Below are 15,795 nucleotides of genomic sequence, written 5' to 3'. Positions count from 1 at the left end.
GTGGCAGGCACAAGACTTGTACTTTAGCGGGATGAGGCAGTCACGAGCGCGTGCCATCAGGAGGTGATGATGGTTATGAGGAAACATGAAGCAGGACCTGGGGCGTAGGCGGGCGGTCCACATGGGTGCTCAGGAAGCCCTCCCGGGAAGCAGTGCCCCGCACGAGCCTGGGTTGCGGGTTTCCTGGCTCCTCCGGGTTGGCGGCGGGGGCCAGGAAGGCCGCACAGCTGGGGAGCCAGGATGGACTGAGGACGGAGACAGGGCCTCGGGGGCTCACATGTGCACCTGCTCCCCGACCCCCCCCCCCCCGCCACGTCAGTGTCTCATCTGCTCCCAGAAGTACACCTATGGCTTCCAGTTCGTTATTAGCCCCCATTTTTGTTAAGAAGGACAACTGAGCACAAGCTGTCCTCAAGATACATGTGTTTTTAATGGGGAAACTATGAACTTATTGTAGACATGAGACGAAGACAGACCCCTGACGTGTTGCTGGAGTTTGGAAGGACCCCATAGGAGCGCCGGTGAGAGCGCCAGGCGCAGCGGGGACCAGGAGAGACTGAGCTCCAGCTCGGACCCCACCTGCTTGGCTGGCGCAGGAGAGCTGCGTGCTTGGGACAGCCGGGGGCATGGTTTTCCAGGGACACCGGGGTCGGGAGGGGCCGGGTGAGTAGATGGGGTGGGGGCGGAGCCCTGGGGGGGCGCCCGGAGCCAGAAGGACCTCAGTCTGCAGGGGAATGGCAGCAGGTCACAGCCTGTATTGGGGGAGGATGCTGGTCCATGGGTGACAAGGCAGAGGTTCTGGGCTTGGGTTCTGAATGAAAATTTCATCTCGTGCAGTCTAGGGAAGAGAGTATTGGAAGCTCTTTCAGGGTTTCAATGAAAGAACAAACCCACTCTGAGCATTTCAACACAGGGGGCTGAAGGCAGGGACTTGATCGTACAGGCGGGGGAGAGGCCGGGAGCCGCAAGGAAGCAGCCAGGAAGGAGGCCACTGGCCGGGGCTGGGGGCACTGAGGGGGGCAGGCAGGGTTCCAGAACCTGGGACCCCAGGCAGAGACGGAGCCGGGTCTGTTCCCACAGACCAGAGAGACAGAGGAAGGGAGACAGAGCCGCAGGCACTGTGGGGCTCCGGGAGCCACCCAGACCTGCCTTCCTGGACAGCAGAGCCCCTGTCCCCCACGCGACGGGTCCCAGCCTCCGCACGTCCTTTGTACACTTGCCAAGGCTCCAGGGACCCTCTGCGAGCAAGGACCTCATTTACACACGAGCGGCCCTGTGTTGGGAGGGCGGACAGCACAGGTTCCGAAGCACACGCGTGTGCACCTGGGAGCCTGGCACTCCCGTGACCATCTCTGTGCTCCGAGGAAGAAAAGTCTGCATTTCTCTGCCACGCTCCAAAAGCCATCTTTATTCTGGACTACTCGAGTCGTGCTCTCAAAGGCGTGTATTTTTAGGCCTCTGGGCAGAAAGGGCCGTAGGTTCCTCTAGGAATAGCCTGTTTGAAATCAAACAGAAGAAGCCGGGATGTTTCTGAATAATGCAGACGCCTTGTGTGGGTCTCTCGCGCCTATTAGACATCACTTCCCTTTGATTTCCGTTTTCAGAGGTGGGAACGGACGCTTTCTCCAAGACCGGCTGGGGTCGCCTCTCTGATGAAAGGTGTTCCTCCCGCGTCCCAGAGTCCTCTTTCCTGTGATCAGGCCCACGCTCGCGTGCGGGCGCTCGTTCCTCTCGCTGCTGAACCCTCAGAACCCAGTGTTTGCATAATTGATTGCCAGCTCTCAGAAGCCGCCGGAGCGCCAGGGAAGTTTGAACCACATCCAAAATGCGTGCGCCATGTAGCTGGGGAAAATGCAGCAATTAAAAGCAGCTAAAACTAAGCAATTTATGACTTACAGATGTCAATTTATGACAGAAATCACTGCATATATTGTACCAGCAAAGTGACATTTATTTGGTAATTAATGATTAAAACAGTAATTTCCCCGCGGTTAGCGGCCACCTGGTGTCTGGTGCTGGTTAGTGAACGTGCCCTCGCCAGGGCCAGAGGCCCGTGCTTCCTTTCTGACACTGGGGGAGGGTCTCAAACCCAGAACTCTGTGCACCAGCCCTCGCTGTCCTTATCGTTGCCCGGGATGTTCCAGAACACCCCGGCTTACGTGCAGTTTCTGCCGCGAAGGCCCTGACAGATATTCGCCGAACGAGTGAATAAATGAATTAATGAATGATTGGATTCCACGGTCCACAGAAAAGCAAAACAAGCAGAAAACGCAGGCCGATGAAAGCACCTGCCATTTCCCCCGGAGACGGATGTCCAGCTGGACCAGAGTGGGTCTGGGTCTTTCTCCCTCCTTCTCTTTGTCTTCTTCAAAAGCTAGTGACTGATGTAGGAAGGATGTCTGCGACCCTTACCTGTGGGACCGCTAGCTGACCGCCGAGCAGGCGGACCCCAGCCCCCCGCACCCCCCTCTGGAGTACCCATACTGGGGCATCTGTGTGGGGTGAGTGCGGCAACCCAGCGGATTCTGCTCTCCACTTCTCCACCCACTCGCGGCAGGGTGTCCAGAGCAGGCGGCCTGGTGCCTCCACCTCCCTTTCCCACCAGTGGGGGGCCCCGGGCTGGGGAGAGGACAGGGGAACGCCGTGGGGGGCCGGGCCGAAGTTCCCTGTCAGTCAGCATGGGTGGGCTTGTGGTGTAGTCCCTCCCCAGCGGGGTGGTCCCTGTCACAGGTCCTGGGGACGAAGGACCCTCACGAGCACGGGAGGAGGCCCCCAGACCCTTAGCCCAGCCTCACCTCACTCACATCCAGGGCCCTTGCGGTGCAGGGGCCGGGCCACGCCGTGTCTTCTCCTGCTGTGCACTCCAAGACTTTCTGTGTCCCGTCCAACGGTGCCAGCTCACAGCCTGTCCATGCCTTGTTCCCTGGAACAGCCAGTATCCTGTCCCCAGACTCGGGCCCAGCCCCGACCACGGGGCCAAAGAAGCATCTGGAAGAACAGATGCCTGGGGTCCTGGGGAGCCCAAACCCCTCCTTTATTTCCTCTGCCTGGCCATCGGAAGAAAGACTCCTTGCTTTAGAAATAGTAGTAAAAGTTTAACTCATGCCAGAACCTGTGCCTAGTGGGAACCGGAGACACCGGGGCATGATTTCCAGGGACTTCCAAGCAGCCAGGAGCTCCTGAGATCCGGAGAGGCCTGCAGAGCCTGGTGGGGGTGGGAGGGCGGGATCGGGGCATGTGTCCCTTGCTTCCTTAGTTGACTCCGACCATCAGCATATTTGCTTCAGCAACAAGCAGGGAGGAATTATTCTGGAATTTTGTCAGTAGCCCCCTTGGCCTTTTTAAAGTCTGTTTCCAATGAGAAAAGGTATCGGTACACACACGGCTGTGTGGACTTCACCGGAAAAGCACGGCCGAGGAAAACAGGCGCCGACGACTCTAGGAAGGAAGGAGGCACCGGTGAATGGAAACTGTCCTCGCTTGAGAAATGCACAGAAAAGTCCATTTGTTTTGCTCTTTCTTGCCATTGGACACTTTCAAAGCCCAGGCAGCTTGCTTTCTGTAAGTGCCAGATCTCTGAGGCTGACGTGCATGAAGCTGATGGTGTGTGAATACGGGCACTTTTCAGTTTGCTTCCAGAATGTTCCGCACATCCTTTGACTTGCAAAGAGGGTACCGCGGCTGGCTGGAGAGAAGGAGGACTAGTCATCTGTGAGCAGGAGGGCTGGGCTTGGACCTCTGAGATCCCTCTCGCTTCTCTGGGGTTGAAAAGACCCCTTACTTCACACGGTGACGTGTAACTTGCCCCCAGGCCCCGGGGCAAACAGGGCACCGTCTTCTGAACAGAGGCAGAAATGTGTCCTGAAATGGAAGCAGAGAAGCACTCCGCTGACTTGATCAATAAAAGGAAGATGATGCTATCCAGAAACCCACACCTTCCCTCTTGGCTTTCCCAAAAGCATTTAGTGAAAGAAAGCTGATGAGCGGGGCACAGAGAAAGGGGCCACCGAGAAAGGAAACGCGTAAAGCACATGAATTTCAGAGCCGTCTTCCCCTGTTGAGCCTCCTGCCTCCACCCCAGGGATCACGGGGAATTAGCCGGGTCAGAAGGATTCAGCCCTGGGCCTTGCCCTGGGTCACCTGCTTTCCTTTCTCAAAGCAAATGGAGCATGTGGGGGTGGGGTGCGTTCGTCTGCTCTGGCTGCGTAACAAGCACCCAGCCTGGGGGTTAAACAACAACCACGTCTACTGTCCCACGTGCTGGGGGCTGGGAGTCTGGGATCCGGGCGTGGGCTGGGCCGGCTTCTCTGGAGGCCTCTCTCCTGAGCGTGTAGATGCCGTCCCTCCCTGTGTCCTCACGTGGTGGTCCCTCTGTGCATGGCTGTGTCCTGATCTCTTCTTCTTGTGAGGACACCAGTCAGATTGGATTAGGGCCACCCAGTGACCTCTTTCTATCTTAATCTCCTCTTTAAAGACCCTATCTCTGAATACAACCACACTCTGAGGTCCTGGGGAGTGAGGAGTCTATCACATGAATTCGGGGGACGTGATCCAGCCGTAACAGCCTCTTTCTACTTTATATTTTAAAAATGCAGTACGTTGAAGCCTCCGGGTTCTGTGCTGGTTCCTCTGGCCGTGGCCCAGACATCTCTCCGTCCCCAACTTGGAAAGAATGCGTGACTCTGGGTTAGAAGGCTATGGTTGGAGTCCTAGATCTGCCCTCTATTAGCCACATTCATTCTTGCCAAATGGTTGGCCCTTGGGGTCTCCGTTTGCCCTTCCAGAACTCGGGCACCTCTGAAACGCTCTGCCACAACCCAACCAGCTCCAAGCAGGCTGCGACCAACACCCGGTAAGACCGTGGTTCTGCAGCCACACAGGGTCTCCCTGAGTGCACCCCATCAACATCGCTCCCGTGCAAACCCGTGTGACAGTCACAGGCTGAGGGGACAGGGAGGCCTAGCCCTTCAGAGCCCCCGAACATGTGGTACATGTGGCCATTTGAGCTAGCTGGCTTAATCGCCGGGACACTGATGCCCCCTTTATTCATGAAGTCATTAGCTGCAAAAACTTTGCGCCGCATTTTCTTGGTTTTCAAAGAGCAGTGAGCGGTGCCACAGATGTTTCCAGAGCCAGCAAAAAAATCAGCACAATTGCACTGAAACTCTTGAAAGAATGAGCTTTCTTACACAATAGCAGCCGCTCTCCGTCTTCAGGCCAAAGGTGCGGTAAGGAAGGCATTTTCCGCGGTGTCGCAAGTTTAGCGGGTGGGGGGGATTCAGGGAGAACAGAACGAGAAAGAGAGGTGCTTGGAGATTTGATCAAAGGTAAGAGGAGAAAACAAACCCAATGCAGTTATGTGTTTGTGAGCACCAAGAAAGGGCTCCCTGGTCAGCTGAGCTGGGAGCGTGGGGGGACTCTTGGAGAGAGACAAGCACCCCGGCCCTGCTGGCGGTGGGGTGGGGGGGGCAGGGGGTGCAGTTCCTGTGTGTTTGCCTCTGAGTCCTTTCCGGCCTCTTGTAACAGGTGCTTTGCTTTCTTGGGAGGAGATGCTGTCCATCGAGGGCTCCTGGTTCCAAGGAAAGTGTGAGCACTGTGGGTGCAGGGAGAGCAGCTGTCCCCAAGCGCCTTCTGCCCAGCTGGCCACAGGGGGGCGGGAGGACGGCAGGGGCTCCTGGTCCCACTGCACTTGCTGGGACAGACCCGCCAGGCAGGAGACGGGAGGCGCCCAGAGTGCCCCACGCTTCTCCCCACCTACCGTAACCCCTGCTCGCCCTCACGCCTACGAAGAGCTAGAATGTTCTGAGACTGCAGGGAAGGTGGAGGGCCCGGAGCTCCGTCGTGCTGACTCTGTCGCCAGAAGTGGTTGCAGACAGCAGAGCACATTCCACTGTGGTTTTTAAGTGTTTTTCTTGTCTGAGTGTAACCACCTGTGGCCACGGGCTTTCAGGAGGCCAGGGCGCAGCTCTAGAGCTGCCTTTCCCCAGAATCACACTGGGTCTAGGAACAGAGTCTGGGTGGGCCTCCCGGCGGCCAGCCGCTGGAACACGGGCAGGGCCTGGTCCTCCCCACCAGAGCTCCCACCAGTAAGTGGCTCCTCTCTGCCCGCCTGCCCTTTCTTGGAGGACAGACTGTCAGCGTGTGTCTTTCCTGGGCACGAGCAGGGCCAACCGATGTGACCCAGGTCGCCGCTCCTCCTCCTGGCTTCCCGTTGACCCTCCCCACAGGTCCTCCTGAAAGACCCCCTAACTAGGTCTTCCTCGGCGATGAGACCCCGTGCCCACGGAACACCGAGACCACGAGTCAGATGCAAACAGCAAGAGGTTTATTCGTACACGGGTACCCGGGGCGGTCAAGTCTCAGCAAAGACTTGCGCGCCTCTTGTTGGGCTGGGGAGACTTTTTATAGGGTTGGAGTGGCAGAAGCGCGGTTACAGAAGCGAGAAGCATAGTTACGGGGTCTTATTGGTCCAGTTAAATGAGGCTGGTTTTTTTTTTTTTTTTTTTTTTTTTTTTTCTTTTTCTTTTCTTTTCTGAGGGCGATTTCCCAGAATGAGGGGGAAAAACATGGGTGGCTGACTAGGCTCATCTCTAGGGTCTATCGGGTGGAGTCAGTACTTTCCATTCCCATCTTAGGGCCAGGTGGCTATCTTAGGGCCGGGTGGCTGACCACAGATATCCTGTTTGGCAGCTAAACGGTGGACTTAGGATAAGACCCCTGAACTTCTTGGTGCTGTCTTGCAAATGGCGTTACTATTGCTAAGCATATTATGACAGGGGGTCAAAACAAGGGGAAGGGGTCTTTCATTTCCCCCTTTTCTTAGGAGCCTAAATGGAATCATACATTTAGCTGGGGTGATACGGTTGGTCTGAGTCGCATTGCCCCAGGCGTTGGTGTTGCTGGGTTAGCACTAAAGTCTGCACGACGGATATTCTATCTTTGACAAACTGCACCAACCGGTTAAGGATGCAAGGTCCGAAGAGTAAAATTAGGAGGAGGATCATTAAGGGGCCCATGATGGAGGATATTAAGGTAGTGAACCAGGGGGACTTGTTGAACCACCCTTCAAACCATCCCTGCTGGGAGTCAAATAGTTGTTGTCGCTGTTTTAGTCTTTCTCTTAATTTAGCCATATTATCTCGGACTAATCCGGTGTGATCTGCATAAAAACAACATTCTTCTTTTAACGCTGCACATAGCCCTCCCTCCTGTAGGAACAGAATATCTAGGCCTCGCCTGTTTTGTAAGACTACTTCAGAAAGGGAAGTCAAGGATTTTTCTAAGGCACTAATTGACTCCTCTAAGGCCTGAATGTCCGTGTGCATGGCCATTTGCAGTTGTCTAAATTGGGCTGTCTCGAGAAGGGCCGCAGTCCCTGTTCCTATTCCTGCGGCCATGCCCCCTACAGTGATTCCTCCCAGCATGAGGGCAACTGTCAAGGAGATTGGATCTCTCTTGAACCGGGGCTTATTTTCGAAGTGGGAATAGATATACTCAGGCTCATGGTAAGTTACTCTGGGCCATAACTCGATCAGGACACAAAAATCAGAGGTCCAGTTGAGCACTGCCATGGAGATGCATGGGGTTAGCCCGGTGTTGCATGCCCAGTAGGTACCGCTAGGGGCTGCTAGATAGTGAGTCCCTTTATGTCCTTTTTGTGTCTTTTTGCACAAAGCTTGGTGGGTCTTAGGAACAGTCCCTATGCACAAACCTTGCCCGGACACTTCTGATATAGTCAGTTTATGTTGTGGGTCGGATAGGCAGGATGGGGGGGGGTTGGTTTGGTTGCTGTAATTGCCCAATACCGCAATTCCTTCATAATAGGGCGGTCGGGAGACTAGACAGAGCCAACAGTCTTTAGTTTTGTTGGGGTTAGTGACATTTAAAGCTAGATATGTCCCCTGCACTAAATTTATTAACCTATTTCCTGTCCCTATACGTTTGGGACTTGCGGGGGTGACAGGGGTACTTAGAGGGGCAATGGAGGCATTAACAAGAGTTATACCTGGGGTGCCTCCGTTGCCTTGGGAATGGTGAGGTGTTACTCGGGACTCTATTTGAGATTGCCTGGATGGGGGTTTTTGATCAGGCAGGACTAGATTTGGTCCCATGGCCTGAGGCGGCGTAATGGTCATTACTTGCCGGGATACCGAGAACAGGGCTATAGGGTCATATCCTGAACGGTATAGTCGTAGCCCCCATGACTTAGGTCCATCCCAAGATGTTTGTCTTCCCTTTTGGGTAAATTGCAAGATCAAGGGGTTGCACCGGCCCCCTTCACTAGCTCCCGTTATCGAGGAGTGAACAGCTTTATCGTAACAGGGCCCACACCAACCACCTCCACTACATTGATATATTCCCTGAGTAACCCCTTTTTTTACTGTGATGTAGTCCCATGAGGAGGTGGGTCTCCAATAGGTTTCCCCGGTGGTCTCGCAACCCCATACAGCGCAGAACCCATCCTGTGGCCCCCCACATTGCTTCCGGTTGGCATGTCCTGGCCAGACATAAAAGGGTGTGTTTCTCTGTTGCCACCTCCTCATAGGCTGATCACATCCATACCCTGGGAATGGTTCCTGATCTGAAGGGTTCCATGTATTTCCTATTATATCACATAAGTCAAAATACATGGTAGGGAAGGCGTCTGTCAGGGTTCCCAACATGGAGGTGGCATTAGCCTTTGTTCCAGTTACAAGGTTGGTTATTGTCCAAGTTACATTATACACTTGGTGCGGACTAGGATTGGCCATTCCCACGTCTAGTCTTAATAAGACCCCCACCAGAATCATTAGGTCCCACGAGAAAGTCTTATCTTTAGAGGGTTTTGGGTGCGTTGGACCTTCCATCTCGATGGATCGTCTGAGCTGGGGTCGTCTGAGGGGTCCTGATTGGTGGTTGGCCCTGCAGCCTTTACATGTGAGGCGTGGATCCAAGCAGCAACTCCGTCTACTTTTAAGGCCGTGGGGGTGGTCAGGAGGACGATATGTGGTCCCTTCCACCGTGGCTCGAGGTTCTTGGTTTGATGTCTCCGAACCCAGACGGAGTCTCCTGGTTTGAAGGGGTGAGGCACAACCGGGGTTTCGAGCTTTTCTCGGTAGGCTGCCGCTAGAGGTCTCTGGATCTCTTCTTGGACCAGCTGCAGGGCGCGTAAATGTGCCTGCATGGTGGGGGAGGTAGCGAAACCAGAGATGTCAGCATCAAAGAAGTGAGCCATAGGTGGGGGTGCCCCGTACAGGATTTCAAAAGGAGTTAACCCGTGGGGACCTGGCGTGTTACGTACCCGGTATAAAACCAGGGGCAGGAGGAGCACCCAATCCTTAGAGCCAGTTTCTAGCGTTAATTTAGTTAAAGTCTCCTTAATTGATCTATTCATTCTTTCTACCTGACCTGAACTTTGGGGTCGGTATGCACAATGTAATTTCCAATTAATCCCCAGTAGGGTGGCCACAGACTGACTTACCTGGGAGATAAAGGCGGGTCCATTATCTGAACCCAATACCTGAGGGATCCCGTAACGAGGAAAAATCTCTTCTAAGAGTTTCTTGGCAACAACTTTTGCTGTTTCATGTTTGGCGGGGTAAGCTTCGGCCCAGCCAGAGAAGGTGTCTATGAACACCAAGAGGTATTTATATCCATACATTCCTGGCTTGATTTCAGTGAAGTCTACTTCCCAATGTATTCCGGGCCGGTGGCCTCGGGCCCTTACATCAGGTCCAAACTTTATTTTCCCTGCGTTGATTTGAGCACATGCCCGGCAGCTCTCTGTTACTTGCCGGAGGTGTAAGTCTCTGTTAGGGAGGTAAAACCCAGTTTCTTCTCTTTCTAGTAAAGTTTTCATTTTCCTAGCACTGAGGTGTGTTAACTTATGCAGATGGCTAATCAACTCTTTTGCGTATTTTTCAGGCATTATAGTTTTCCCTTGGTACTCCCAGGTACCTCTTTTTGGCTCATAATGAGCTTCAAGTTTCTGCACAAGGTCTAAATCACTGTCATCATATTCCCATGGAGGCCTTTTGGGACCCTCTATAAGTTCAGTGGGTAAGATGGTTAGTGATGATTGAGTCTCTGTGGCGGCTTTCTTTGCTGTATCATCGGCTAATCTGTTTCCTTTCGCCTGGGGACTATCACCTTTTTGGTGTCCCGGGCAATGGATGATACTCAGTCTTTTGGGTAAGAATAACGCCTCTAATAGGGCGAGGATTTCATTTTTATTTTTAATTTCTTTTCCTTCTGAAGTTAGCAGGCCCCGCCGCCTGTAGATTTCCCCGTGTACATGAGCTGTAGCAAAGGCATATCGGCTGTCCGTATAGACAGTTAGCTTCTTACCTTTTGCCATCTTCAGTGCCTGGGTCAGGGCAATCAGTTCGGCTCGCTGGGCTGACGTTCCGGGTGGGAGGGAAGCAGCCCAGATTACCTCAGATTCGGTTGTTACTGCGGCTCCGGCCTTTCTCTCTCCGTTACGGATGAAGCTGCTACCATCCGTGTACCAGGTCAGGTCTGCATCCGGCAACGGCTGGTCAGTTAAGTCGGGTCTGGTGCCATGGGTCTCGGCTAAAATCTGGAGGCAGTCGTGGTGGTTTCCCTCGTTGGGGAGGGGAAGCAAGGTGGCAGGGTTAAGGGAGACTGTTGGCCCGAAATGGACTCGCTCTGCATCGAGGAGCATAGCTTGGTAATGAGTCATTCTAGCATTAGAGAGCCATTTATTTGGAGGCTGTCGGACAAGTGCCTCAACTGGGTGGGAGGTCAGGACAGTTAGCGGCTGTCCTAGAGTTAGCTTCCCTGCATCCTTGACTAGGATGGCGATGGCTGCAACCATGCGTAAACAAGGGGGCCATCCAGATGCCACTGTATCCAGTTTTTTTGATAGGTAGGCAACTGGTCTTTTCCAGGGTCCCAGTTTTTGGACTAACACCCCCTTCGCAAACCCTGAGCTCTCATCAATAAATAATTCAAAGGGCTTGGTGATATCTGGCAACCCCAGGGCAGGGGAGCTCAAGAGGGCTTTTTTAATGTTTTCGAAGGCCAATTGTTGTTCTGTTCCCCACTGAAACAGAGTTCCTGGTCGAGTGAGAGGATATAGCGGGGCAGCGAGCTCGGCAAAACCGGGAATCCACAGCCGGCAGTAGCCTGCAGTTCCAAGGAACTCTCTCACTTGCCGTGGGTTTTTAGGCACAGGGATGGAGAGAATGGCTTCTTTCCGAGCTTTGGTAAGCCATCTTTGACCATCCTCTAAAGAGTACCCTAGGTATGTGACTTTTTGCAGGCAAATTTGGGCCTTCTTTGCAGAGGCTCGGTAACCCTTATTGCCCAAAGTCTCAAGGAGTGCTTTAGTCCCTTCTAGGCATTCGGTCTTGGTTGCCGCAGCCAGTAAGAGGTCATCTACATATTGTAGGAGGACTAAAGCTGGATACCTCACCCTGAAATCTGCCAGGTCTGAGTGTAGGGCCTCATCAAATAGGGTGGGGCTATTCTTGAACCCTTGTGGAAGGCGAGTCCAGGTCAGTTGCCCTGACAGCCCTATCTCTGGATCTTTCCATTCAAATGCAAAGAGTAATTGGCTCTCAGGGTGTAGTCGCAAGCAGAAAAAAGCATCTTTTAGATCTAGGACGGTGTACCAAGGGTGAGAAGGTGGGAGGGTGCTAAGGAGGTTGTATGGGTTTGGCACAGTGGGATGGATGTCTTCTACCCTTTTGTTTACTTCTCTTAAGTCCTGCACTGGTCTGTAATCCCCGGTTCCTGGCTTTTTGACAGGTAATAGGGGTGTATTCCATGGGGACTGGCAGGGCTTGAGGATGCCTTGGTCCAGCATTCTCCTTATATGGGGTTTAATTCCTTGGTAAGCTTCATGGGGCATGGGGTACTGCCGGATGGAGATTGGGGTGGCAGTAGCTTTAAGTTGAATGAGGATGGGGGCTTGGCAATGAGCCATTCCTATACCTCCTGTTTCTGCCCATGCCTGGGGAAAGTTTTTAAGCCAACTGTCCATACCTTGTTTTAGTTCACTTTCCGGCTCAAATAGCCGATACTCTTCTTCTAGTTGCAAGGTGAGGACTTGTAGGGGTAAGCCCATGGGTCCAACAACATTAGCTCCTTCTCCGGTGAAATGGATCTGGGCCTTGAGTTTGGTTAATAGGTCTCTCCCTAATAACGGGTAGGGACATTCAGGTACATATAAAAAAGAATGAGTCACCTTACCGGTTGCCAGTTGCACCCTCCTGTCGGTGGTCCATCGGTAGTTTTTGCTTCCTGTGGCTCCTTGCACCAGGGCTGAGCGGTCACTGAGAGGTCCATCTGGTCGAGTCAGTACCGAGTGCTGGGCTCCCGTATCCACCAGAAAGGTCACTGGTTGCCCCCCTACTTTTAGGGTTATCCTGGGCTCAGGGGGGGGGTCCTGGCCCTGACTCTCCTAATCTTCTAGGTTGAGGAGAGTGGAGTCTGCGGGTTTCTTCCGGGGTCGTTTCGGGCAATCGCGAACCCAATGTCCCTTTTCCTTGCAATAGGCACACTGGTCTTTCCCCAGAGGTATTTTCCTTTGATCTCCCAGTTTACTTTCCTCTCTATCCTTATCTCTATTCTGAGCAACTACTGTGGCCAGAACTTTAGTCATCTCCTTATGGCGCTTTTTATCTCTTTCTTCCTGCCGCTGCCATAATCTTTCTTCCCTTTCCTCTGGGGTCTCCCTTTTGTTGTATATCTTTTCTGCCTCTTTTAGCAAATCAGACAGTGTGAACCCCTGTAGGCCTTCTAGCCTTTGTAACTTATTTCTTATGTCCGGGCTAGACTGGTAGATAAAGGACAGGATAACACTAGCAGCCTGCCCTGGGTCCTCAGGGTCATAGGGAGTATACATTCTGTAAGCCTCTTTTAATCTTTCTAAGAATGAGGCTGGCGTTTCCTCTTTCCCTTGTACAACTTGCTTTACCTGTGCCAAATTAGTGGGGCGTCTTGCAGCCCCGCGGAGACCCGCTAACAGCAACTGGCGATAAAGGCGTAGGTGCTCCCTACCTGCCGGCGTAGCAAAATCCCAGTTGGGACGGGTCAAGGGGAAAGCCTCGTCAACGACATTGGGCAGCTGGGTTGGCCGTCCGTCCTCGCCTGGAACTTGCTTTCGGGCTTCAAGGAGGACCCTTTGTCTCTCCTCTGCCGTCAGGAGAGCCTGTAAGAGCTGTTGGCAGTCGTCCCAGGTTGGCTGATGTGTCACTAAAATGGACTCAATTAGGTTAGTTAGGGCCACTGGGTCCTGGGAGAAAGGGGGGTTATGCAATTTCCAATTGTACAGGTCAGAGGCCGAGAATGGCCAGTACTGGGGTCTGTTGTTTGGGCCTTCCCTTAAGGGGAGGGCTTGAGATTTCTCAGCTGGATTTTCTCGTCGTTCTCGCAGCCGGCTGGCAATCGGGGAGGCAGTTGGGGTTCTAGGGCCTGATGGCGGTGTTGGCCCGTGACCCCCAGGATAGGGAGGTGGCTCTTCTGTTAAGAGATCAATTAAAGGGGAAGAAGGATTGGGTGGTAATACAGGCGCCTTGGGGGGGTCTGGTTTGGGGAGAACGGGGTAGAGGGAGGAGATGGGGGGGGCTGAGGGTTGCGGCGAAAGAGGCTCGGGAGGATCTGTCCTGGGATGCTTAGGAGGGGGCAGGAATGGGCGAACCCATGGAGGGGGGTCTGTGGCTAGGGATCTCCACGTGGTAATATAAGGGATTTGATCTGGGTGTCCATATGGCCCCGGGGCGAAGATTCTCTCCTCGACCTGTGAAATATTGTCAATGGTGAAAGTTCCTTCTCGGGGCCAACCTACATTCATCATTACCCATTCGGCTTCACACAGTGTAATCCATTTCTTTTTCCGGACTTCGACACCCTGATTACGGGCCCGTGCCTGGACCTCAGACCAGTGGTTGAGGGTGAGGCTCAAGGGGGTAGTTACAGTTTGGCCCATGACGGCTTCTGCAATTAAAAAGGTTAGACAGGGGACAAGGAAAGACGCAACAAGACAAAGAATGACAAGACGTGCCGCGCGGCTTCGATACCAAACCGAAAATGAAACCTCAGAAGGAGACCTTGAGGGTCCGGCTCCCTCGTCTCCGATCAACACCCTGTATTCACCTAATACGGATGAGATCCCAAACAATCTAGCCCCAATGGCTGTCCCACTAGAGGCTCCAGACATCAGACACCCGTGGAACGTCTTCCAGGGTTGCGGGGGCGAAGTTCGAGCTCGTCAGCTCCTTCGGCTCCACCGCCAAAATCAGATCAAATGACAGAGACACTCATACAAGGACAACAGATATGGTCGCCGGCCAGCTTACCTCCTGATGGTGGGTCGGTGGTCCCGGGGGTTGGGGGTCTCTATCCCGGACGAGCCCCCAAATGAAAGACCCCCTAACTAGGTCTTCCTCGGCGATGAGACCCCGTGCCCACGGAACACCGAGACCACGAGTCAGATGCAAACAGCAAGAGGTTTATTCGTACACGGGTACCCGGGGCGGTCAAGTCTCAGCAAAGACTTGCGCGCCTCTTGTTGGGCTGGGGAGACTTTTTATAGGGTTGGAGTGGCAGAAGCGCGGTTACAGAAGCGAGAAGCATAGTTACGGGGTCTTATTGGTCCAGTTAAATGAGGCTGGTTTTTTTTTTTTTTTTTTTTTTTTTTTTCTTTTTCTTTTCTTTTCTGAGGGCGATTTCCCAGAATGAGGGGGAAAAACATGGGTGGCTGACTAGGCTCATCTCTAGGGTCTATCGGGTGGAGTCAGTACTTTCCATTCCCATCTTAGGGCCAGGTGGCTATCTTAGGGCCGGGTGGCTGACCACAGATATCCTGTTTGGCAGCTAAACGGTGGACTTAGGATAAGACCCCTGAACTTCTTGGTGCTGTCTTGCAAATGGCGTTACTATTGCTAAGCATATTATGACAGGGGGTCAAAACAAGGGGAAGGGGTCTTTCACTCCTACAGTTATCAGACCACGGAGCAGGCCCAGCGTCTCCTCTGGGAGCTGCCTCAGGCCCCCGCACCCTGCTGGCAGCAGTGGGGGCCCCAGTGCGAGTGCTACGCCCAGGGGGTTCCCAGGGCCTCAGCATCCAGGGCCCCCCCCCCCCCAGTGCTCGGCTCGGCGGCTGTGCACCTGCCCTCAGACCCCAGCCCCAGAGCCCCGGCGTCCGCACCGGCTCTCGTGGCCTGACAGCAAGGCCCGAGGCCCGAGGCCTCCGCACACAGACACGCTTCTCAGGAGCAGCGTTCCGGGGCGGTCGTGGCACGAAGGGGCTGGGTGCCCGGGTCTCCGCAGGGGCAAACTGGGTCCGTGGAGCGGGAACTGACCCTAGCCCCAGTGCAGGCACTCCTGGGCCCCTGACTCGCTCTGAGCCTGCCTCCCCACCACCCCCACCACAGGAGACGCTCCAGGGCTCTGTGCCCCTAACGTGATGCCCACCGGGCGGGCTCACCGGTTCCCAAACGCGGGGGCGACTGCCAGCAGGTAACACGACGCTCTCTCCTTGTAAGGCCACGGTGCCGTCGGGCGCACAGCGTCACGGTGATGAATATCAAGGGCTTATCCGGCTTTGTGGGAGTCATTTGTCAGGACCCTCTCCATCGGAATGGTTATCAGCAGGTCGGTAATGGGTTCTGGACCCTTTTGACCTCCGCAGCATTGTTTCCACCCTGAAACCATTACCGCTCTCTGGCCGTAGGCGCCTTTCTGAGGAGATTTTAGCATCCGCCTTAATGGGCAGAGAGGGGCCCGTAAGGGGTCACCCCCTGCCTTAGCCACGAGGCTGGAGGGCAGGGGCACGCGTCCCCGGGGGCC

At 54.1% G+C, this 15,795-nt stretch overlaps 2 protein-coding genes across 5 annotated transcripts in view; one reads left to right on the top strand and one right to left on the bottom strand.

The window, feature by feature from the left end:
• Window positions 1-15,795, top strand: part of ADARB2 (adenosine deaminase RNA specific B2 (inactive)) — a 429,400-nt gene that overhangs the window by 150,372 nt on the left and 263,233 nt on the right. The gene's annotated exons all lie outside the window — the stretch shown is intronic.
• Window positions 8,647-14,940, bottom strand: LOC123386408 (protein NYNRIN-like). Of its 2 annotated transcripts, none has more exons than XM_045060801.1 (2): window positions 12,196-13,140; window positions 8,647-10,558 (listed from the first exon to the last, which is right to left on the bottom strand). In XM_045060801.1, exons 1-2 carry the CDS (start codon window positions 12,289-12,291, stop codon window positions 8,789-8,791), a joined length of 1,866 nt encoding a protein of 621 aa, XP_044916736.1. In that variant the 5' UTR covers window positions 12,292-13,140; the 3' UTR covers window positions 8,647-8,788. The 2 variants fall into 2 exon arrangements, 1 of the variants encoding a protein (XP_044916736.1); XR_006600202.1 differs by having other exon boundaries at window positions 9,123-9,606; window positions 12,196-14,940.

This window comes from Felis catus, chromosome B4 (assembly GCF_018350175.1).
Source record: "Felis catus isolate Fca126 chromosome B4, F.catus_Fca126_mat1.0, whole genome shotgun sequence".
NCBI classification, from domain to species: Eukaryota; Metazoa; Chordata; class Mammalia; order Carnivora; family Felidae; genus Felis; species Felis catus.
This window is presented reverse-complemented; position numbering and strand designations above follow the sequence as displayed.

Bases quoted from the DNA above. Each gene is read 5' to 3' on its own strand.
- LOC123386408 (XM_045060801.1), bottom strand. From the start codon at position 12,291: ATGGACCTCTCAGTGACCGCTCAGCCCTGGTGCAAGGAGCCACAGGAA. The intron at 10,559-12,195 runs GTAAGGTGACTC...GACTGCCTCCAG, and splicing joins GAGGGTGCAACTGGCAACCG to ATTTTAGCCGAGACCCATGG.